The sequence below is a fragment of the Dendroctonus ponderosae genome, unplaced genomic scaffold, assembly GCF_020466585.1.
Source record: "Dendroctonus ponderosae isolate FM_Combo_2020 unplaced genomic scaffold, Dpon_F_20191213v2 Dpon_F_20191213_6, whole genome shotgun sequence".
Lineage (NCBI taxonomy): Eukaryota > Metazoa > Arthropoda > Insecta > Coleoptera > Curculionidae > Dendroctonus > Dendroctonus ponderosae.
The window spans coordinates 2,725,903-2,733,825 of record NW_026018814.1 but is presented as its reverse complement, the minus strand read 5'-3'; the positions used below and the strand labels follow the sequence as shown (position 1 = coordinate 2,733,825).

The 7,923-nt window shown below is 40.4% G+C and overlaps 2 protein-coding genes across 4 annotated transcripts; one reads left to right on the top strand and one right to left on the bottom strand.

Moving 5' to 3' along the window:
- Nucleotides 1-381: 381 nt before the first annotated feature.
- On the bottom strand, nucleotides 382-2,582 carry LOC109536247 (RNA polymerase II-associated protein 3). Its single transcript, XM_019902367.2, has 5 exons — nucleotides 2,324-2,582; nucleotides 2,054-2,263; nucleotides 1,744-1,871; nucleotides 633-1,690; nucleotides 382-582 (listed from the first exon to the last, which is right to left on the bottom strand). The coding sequence occupies exons 1-5, from the start codon at nucleotides 2,453-2,455 to the stop codon at nucleotides 494-496; spliced, it is 1,617 nt and encodes a 538-aa protein (XP_019757926.2). The 5' UTR covers nucleotides 2,456-2,582; the 3' UTR covers nucleotides 382-493.
- A 402-nt stretch (nucleotides 2,583-2,984) lies between these two features.
- On the top strand, nucleotides 2,985-7,794 carry LOC109536244. Of its 3 annotated transcripts, none has more exons than XM_048667346.1 (6): nucleotides 2,985-3,167; nucleotides 3,263-3,405; nucleotides 3,491-4,737; nucleotides 4,799-4,994; nucleotides 5,177-5,284; nucleotides 5,348-7,794. In XM_048667346.1, exons 2-6 carry the CDS (start codon nucleotides 3,279-3,281, stop codon nucleotides 6,823-6,825), a joined length of 3,156 nt encoding a protein of 1,051 aa, XP_048523303.1. In that variant the 5' UTR covers nucleotides 2,985-3,167; nucleotides 3,263-3,278; the 3' UTR covers nucleotides 6,826-7,794. The 3 variants fall into 3 exon arrangements, with proteins under 3 accessions (XP_048523303.1, XP_048523302.1, XP_019757920.1); XM_048667345.1 differs by having other exon boundaries at nucleotides 5,147-5,284; XM_019902361.2 differs by lacking the exon at nucleotides 5,177-5,284 and having other exon boundaries at nucleotides 2,986-3,167.
- Nucleotides 7,795-7,923: the final 129 nt, after the last annotated feature.

Here is a 7,923-nt window from a genome sequence, read left to right as displayed (position 1 = left end):
AGTAGGGACTGCTCAGATTTGCCACTTTCAACTTTTTTGCTCAGTTTTTAACTTTAAATGGTCAGGTTTTCCACAGTAGACTGCTTTATTATGTAGCATAGGGGTGTTTCGCTGCAAACACACCTTCAGTTATCAGGATATTACCGGACTTGCGTCTGCTCGTCTGCGTGTTCCGAAGCGCTTAGTTTCTTTTTTGGAGCTTAACTAATGATTCTTGTCTTGAATTCAAGTTATTTTCTAAAACCAAATATAAAACCGCATGTTTCCGAAAACCATTCCGATTTAATACAGCAAATTTTCTACGAAACGTAGTATTGGGAGCTCTCAACATTGGTATAAAACATTTTTTAATTTATAAAACACACCAGTATAAACATTGCATTAAAAAGTAACATTTATATTCACAATAATCAACAATGTTCAAACCTTTAGTATAAGAATTCGGTAGGTAAACTGAAGAACAGTTAAGCAATTGATTATGAACTATCGGATTTTACATACAGTATTTCCGCATTAAATCATCAACTTCCTTAATTGGAGTGACGTTTTTCTCTCGTAAATATGTGTCCAGTTTCGATAGGCCTGAAAAAAACGGTTAATAATAAGCCTATTCTAAGCTATTCTATACTTACACTCTTTATCCGCTGAGTCCATCAGCATAACAAGGGTTGCAAATCTCTTCACTTGGGACAGGGCAAGGAGAAAGTCGTAGACATTGTCTTCCTTCGCGATGAAATTGATTGATAAAACCTTCAATATTTCACTAAAAGTTCCCGATTCTAGCAGAGACTCGGTGAATACGGTGCGGAACGTTTGCGAGCCGATTAGCTTTAGATATTTGTACTTTTCGCAAAGATCTTTCTCTCTTTGCCAGGCGACGTTGAACTGGACGGATGACTTGGGAAGGACAATTTCCTTCTCAGACTGGCTTGTTTTCTTGGGTTCTTTGCAACCATTTTCAACGCCTTTTATATTATTTTCTTGAGCTTTTTTTTCGACTATCACCAGATCATCGCTTCTTAAAATACTACTAGTCTCAGCATTATTTCTAGGCCAAGCAGTATCCTTGGCTTGTTTCCGACTTTTCTGAAACGCTGAAATTGGCTTCATTGGTTCGCCTGCTCCCTTGAAGTCGGGCTGGATGTGCTCGATGACATGTTTTTTAACAGCGCTAGATGCTTCGTCTGATCTTTCTTCAATTTTAACCGATGGCGATGATAAACTGTTTATTTCTAGGACTTTAATTCTCTTCAACGGCTTCTCTGATCGTAAATGTGGGGGCTTATTGATTGCCTTGACTGGAATAATTTCGCAACCAGGGTCAGGCCAATCGGATGTATCGACTTTCTTTGTTATATCTTTTTCTGCTTTAGCAGTGTTCGTTTGTTTAATGGCAACTGTTGGTTTGGATTGTAGCGTTTTATTTCTGGAGGCAGCAAACTGCGACACGCGCATTTCTTCGGAAAGTTGACTATCCGTTGTCGATAATCCGCGCTTTTGTCTGTTTTTCTTTAGAGCCAATGTTGCTTCCTTGTTCTTCGGTTCCAGTTGAAGCACACTCAACCAATCCTCAGCGGCCTGTAGTGGCTTTCCAAGGCCTTCTCTTGCAGCTGCTCGTCGCAGTAGGGCTTTCACGTAGGTGCCATCCAGCCTCAAAGACAACGTGGAATCTTCTTCTGCAGCAATGAAACTGAAACCCACAGTTAGTAGGGTTTTTTAGTTACAACTGTGTATATCGGTTACCTGTTTTTCTTCAAGTAGCACAGCGCTCTATTAGCATAAAATACCGGATCATACGAGTATAAATTAATTGCTTTGGTGTAGCAATTAATTGCTCTGTCCCATTCTTTTGATTTAACGTGCACATTGCCCTGAAAATAACCCTGATGTAAATTTGCTGGGAAATAATGCAAACGAAACCGGGATTGGAGCAAAGACAGTGAAGGACCAGTGAAAACGGCCCTTTAGAACTAATCTGAAGGCTGTTTTACCACAGTGAAAAGTGGCATTGGCCCTGCTCTGATGCTCCAAACTGACCATTACATGTAAATACCTTTTCCTTCAGTGTTATGGCCTGATCCCACGCACTATTCTCAACCTCATCAGATAGTTCCGAGTCTTCCTCGCAATCATGTTCGAGCAGCTCGCACTCCAAATCAGCGTCATATTTCTCCCATTTACTGTAGTCTGTTGCACGTGTCTTTGGCGCTGCTTGTACTTGTGGTTTCTTTTTAGTCTCAGCTGGCGTTTGGAACTTTACTTTCTATAAGATTTTAAGTCGTAAAAATGCCCGGAATTCCCCTAATCACCTCTGTTAACTTACCTTGGACCGGTCGCTGCGACTCGTCTGTTCCTTTAGCTTCATTTCTTCGCCCCAACTTTCGAGGTCTTTGCGATATTCAGTCAAATCATTCATGTTCTCCTTTAGCTGTTTGTTTAGCAAGATCGGGTTCATCTTTTTAAATCACACGGCGACTAAACTGGCGCTAATATATCACGAAATTAGATAATTTTCAACACTGATTACTGCTCTTTTGTCTGGCAGCTTTCAGTGAGGTTATGGTTTTGTTTGGTCGATTTCAAAATTCAGATCACAGAACATACCCCTAGGGGGTATATTCTGTGATTTAGACTGAAGAAGAAAATTAAATTTTAGCTGTAGTCAAATAATTTCAAATATCAATTTCAACGTAAAATTTAAAAGAAAGAAAAAAAAAGGTAAATAAACGCAGTAAAAATATTTACAAGTTTTAACAATAGAGTACCAAGAAATTGCCTAAAATAACAATTTTCGTATTGACATATGTTTAAATTACAGAAATTATCCGCAAAATTACTGCAATTTTACCTAAAACTATATGTGGCTTTTCTATTTCTGTCTCTCTCTCCCTCGGGAAATATTAAATGATCATCTCTCTCGAAAGCACTTTTTCAGATGCATTAATCTTCTAATCTTACGAAATCACGCATTGTCTGCAGAGAAGAAGAAAATGAACGAAAAATTCAATATGGCTACTGAAACGTCAGTGTCAGATTGTGATAAATAAACACAGATGTTAGGCCTTTTCAAACAAAGTATTCTTATTTTGTAAATAATATACTATAGTTGATACATATTTTTAATAATTTTAATTGGCCATTGCGACTAAATCCACTTGTTGTTTCTGGTAAGTTGTAATTGGGCAAGCGGGTAGATGGCAATCCAGTTTCTTTCACCCAGTAGTTTTCCCCTGTTCTATCTGTGTTGGTTGTTAATTTACAGCAGCATTTATTAACAGATGTCTAACATAATTCCTCCACTGCTAAGTGATACACCTCCACCACCTCCAGATGTTGATGAACATGATGAAGATGAATTTGGAGATTTTATTGGTACCAACAATGTTTCATTTGATTGCGACGATGGTAAAGATCAATAGCCCTTAGTTGGGAAACTTTCTAAATACCGTTTAATCTGGAAACTTCATAACCATTCTTTATTACATTGCAGGTTGTTCTCCTCCAGGATCTCCGCTACAACTTCCCGTCGAGCCCTTTGTCTTTGATAGGATGCCACCCGAAATCACTGACTTTAATAGTAACAGTAAACCAAGTAGAGTAGAGCAAATACCAGAACTAGATACCTCAAAAGATTTTCATGATAAGAGGAAAAACGCTATTAATGAAACTAGTGAGATACCGTTACGTTCTGATCAATTATTCAATGCCCTTTCAGTCAATAAGGATGCTATCCAACTGAATAAAACAGAGGAAATTATTGAAACCAACTGTGATAAAGAAGAAACCTTCTCCAGTCAAAGTGAAATTATTAAGTTAAGTAGTGAGCATTTTAAGGACCACCCGGCACCTTCAACACTAGCAGAAAATTTGCCAATTAATAATCCTACGGATTTAAGTGAACCAACGTCATCAGTAATCGCAAATGGAGTTGACGTCCGCAGCAGCTCCAGCTCGGATATTTCAGGAAATACCGCAGAAGTCCTTGAAGGGTTGAAACCGGGTGATCAACTAGGGGACACATCTAGCGCCCTACATCAACAGATTCCACCAAACAGTCTGAGATTTGAACATCCCCAAGCTTCAGCAAAGTCAACAGAAAATGGGCTTTGTGAAGCAAGTCCTGGTTCTCCCTCACCAGGCCCTGAAAAACAAAATTGCCCTCAGTTGGCTAACGATGTAGAAGCGCCTCAGTCTCCAATTAAATATGCTGATAGTGATTTTGAGGATTTTCAGAGTAGTGCATTAGAAAACAGTCAGGAATCAAATACGGATTTTTTCGCGAATTTTGATTCATTGCCAGCAAAACCAATCGAAACTCCTGAAGATGATGAATTTTGTGATTTTGTCACACCGCAAGCGGGCAAAGAAACTGGCGCTGGCATACCTGAGTTTGCCAACTTCGACAGTTTCTCCTGCTCAACTGATGCGGAAGATGAGTTTGGAGATTTTGCCACAACTACCATAGAGCCTGAAAGTCAGTTAGATGGAGCAGATGGGAAAATACTGTTACTAAACGAGACAGAGGCGCTAGAAAAAGCTACCCAAATTGTACAGGAGATGTTTCCTCCGCTGGAACAGCCGCAACCGGATTTTACCTTCGGCGGCTTAGAAGCTGATGATGAGATTTTCAACCAGATCAAAAACATCACCGACACTCACGCGCTATCTTATCACTGGACGAAATCAGCTAGCCAAAAGCTGCTGCTCAAGTCACTCAACATCGATTCAAGAAACATTGTAAGTGATTGAACAAGTGAAGCGATTTCATTAATTTTTTCAGCACAAATGTTTTTCGCAGATGTTTGGACCAGGGTGGAACCCCGCGATGCCCCGATTCGCCTCCAGTTTAAGCGTACAACCGTTAGAGCCAATCAAGTCAGAAATACTCACTCCCATGTCCATAAAGGATCTTAGTAGGTCCAGGACTGCCAAAGAGTCTGCAACTGCGGATGGTTCGAAGATCGGAGACGTACCTTTGATGAAACCAATTGCATGTAAGTTTTTCCATAAGTTTACATTCGGCTTTTGAGAAATAAGGCTTTGTGCGATGGTTTTATTTATTGAAAACGAACATTTTTTCATGCTTTCTCGGGACGCTCCTTTTAATTGTCCTTGCGTACTTTCAAATCCTTTTCAAAATGCAAAGTCTCCTCTTGCTCCATGCTGCTTGATCTAGACCAGTTCGGAGCCCATCTGGACGCTCCTTGCTTGACCAGCACTCCTTTATCAAGCCATATCCCTTCCCCAAATAAAGAGTTACTTAGTTGGGAGTCCTGGTTGCAATGTAAGTATTATTTGCTTAAGCTGGAACATAGACGGGCGATTGTTATGTGCATGTTTTCTTTAGCTTTACCCGTCAAGGAACCCAGCAGCGCCCCAACTGCTTCCACTATCGGCGATATTTTGGAACTGAAAGAGTCCAAGTGTGGTTCAATCGAGTCGAACAAGCAAACTCCCCAAACTGATTTGGATGTAAAGCCGGCGGTGGAAGTGCAGCTGAATGATTTTGATGATTTTGTGTCGCATCTGCCGCCAGTTAACCAGACTGCTTCACATGGGCACAGTATTATTTTAAGAGAAACTCACATCTCCAACAAGGCGCCTGGCAAAAGTGAAGACACCGATATCGTCAGCTGGTTGGAGCCTACCATAGTAACTCCGGAACTGATCCGGAAAGAGCGACAATTTGTTGAGGGCGAAGAGGAGTTTGATGATTTTCAAATGATTGTCGCTGAAAGCCAAGCTAGTCAGATTTCAGACACTGTGAACAGTTTAACAGTCAAGGCTGTAGCTGTGCTTCAACCGCACCCCATAGTGAATCAGGAAAGCAAAGTAGTTGTAAAATGCTCTGAGGAAGAGGCCAGTGGTGAACATAAACCGGCTGTGGTGGCTGTTGGCAAAGTTGCAGCTGCAGAGGACGAGTTTGGAGAGTTTACATTTTCAGTGCCGAATTGCGCCAATGCAGTCAAAAGCGAACCCTCCAAAGCTCCTGCTGCTTTATCCCTTTTGGAGCCTTTAAAGCCATCGATTGTTAAGGGCCGAAATGTTGCCTCGATCAGCTGGCCGGATCCTGGTGTAACTGAAGACGAAATCAGCAGGTTCGAAGCTCTAGGATATGCCCGCACCCAACAGCAAGAACCTCCAAAAGAAGCAGGGGCTGTTTCCAAACCCCTATCCAGTACAAAGCCGACTTCAAAACCCACTCAAAAGGTTGAGGATGAGGAGTGGTCGGATTTCGTTTCGGTTCAAAACGCATCCCCCATTCACAAGCTGAAGGTGGAAAAAGAGCGCAGTTCCACTCCCGATTTGCCCTTGTCGGTGCTGAATTTGGGCACGGTTCATCCAACAAAGCAACCCATTCCTGTGATAACTCCAAACGGTTTAATGCAAACCAAACTATCGTCTAATATGCCGTTGAACTTATCGAATAAGGTGCCCCAGAAGAACAAGGTGTATCCGCAAACTCAAGTTCAATTCAACCACGTTTACCAACCGTCTATTATCAGCAATCAGTTCGCAAGTCAGGCATACGGCGGCTTCAATAGCTATCAGCCGCAAGCGTCGAATAGCTTGAAATCTAGCACAGAAGACGATGAGTGGAGCGACTTCGTGTCTCATCAGTCCACAGCGAAGCCGCATCAGCCTAATCAGTTTCCTGGCTGGAGCAACTCCACACCTCATGTTATGCAGAGTGGCTCTAGTGGGCAGAAGCAAGTGAAAAAGGCCCCGAGTTCATACCTGGGCAAGAACACTGCAATGTCGAACGTCTCTGTTCCGGACCTGGACTTTCTAGCCCCCAGAAATCGGACTTCACACCGTAAATGACTAAAGGAGCAGATTATCTTGTAAGTTTTGTTGCTGCTCTACTATTATTTCCTCAAGTGAATTGATTTGTTGCAAGAATACTTAATCATCCGTTTAGCCGGCGACAAATAATTAATCACCCAGATGAGTGGATTACGTTACGGAATACTTGATTTAACGAGTAAATGCGAAAAGCGCTTGTAAATATTCGTTGAACAAAATGTATGAATGTTGTAAACTGCCGACTTTTAGGACTTTTTCGCATTTGTACATAGAACGAACCGTTTTTGCTCTAGAAAGATCGTCACAATTTCTGCATGATATTGGTTTTGTTTAATTTTATTTATTTATTAATCCTGCATTTTAATCGATTGATTTTGCGTAGGCACTTAGTATTTGCTTCACGTAGAACGTCCAGAAATACAGTGAGTGGTTGGGTTCTGCTATAGCGGGTGTCCCAGAATTATAACAATATTTCCAATATATTCTTTTGCGAATTCATTGTCTATGAAAATCGGGGACACTCGGTATGCAGTGTTTTTGTTTGTTTAGTAACATTAACAGCTATTGTTATGGGCAGCGACAAGTGCAAGTCGAGTATTATTTTTTACGTATTTATTTAATTTATCACTTTTTCATCATTCAACTAGCAATATATTATCTATGAACTTTTAGTATTATTACCAGTATACTTCACGGACATGCGGTTTTTGCAAAAGGAATCAGATTGAGGATGTTGTAGAATCATTAATACTTTGATGTAACATGTTTTTTGGATTTGTGCGCATTTGCGGCTTAGCAATAAGGATGTTTTACTTAGTTAAGTATTAGCTGGATTCAGTATTCGTTTATGGTTTCGTTTAGTGTGCGCACTTATGGTTTATTATGCAAAGTGATTGGGGTTTAGTGAATATTCACAGCTTGAGTACTGTTGTAAATATTGTATAACGACTTGTTACTATAACATTCCAAATAAATTTATTATTACAATAGGGTTGTCTTGAGTATGAACGATACATATTTAATTGTATATACTTTCCTGACTGTGTTTTAATTCCAAATCAAATTCATTCCTGGGTTTCAGTCATTTATTGTCTCTATTTATCAATCAAAATACGT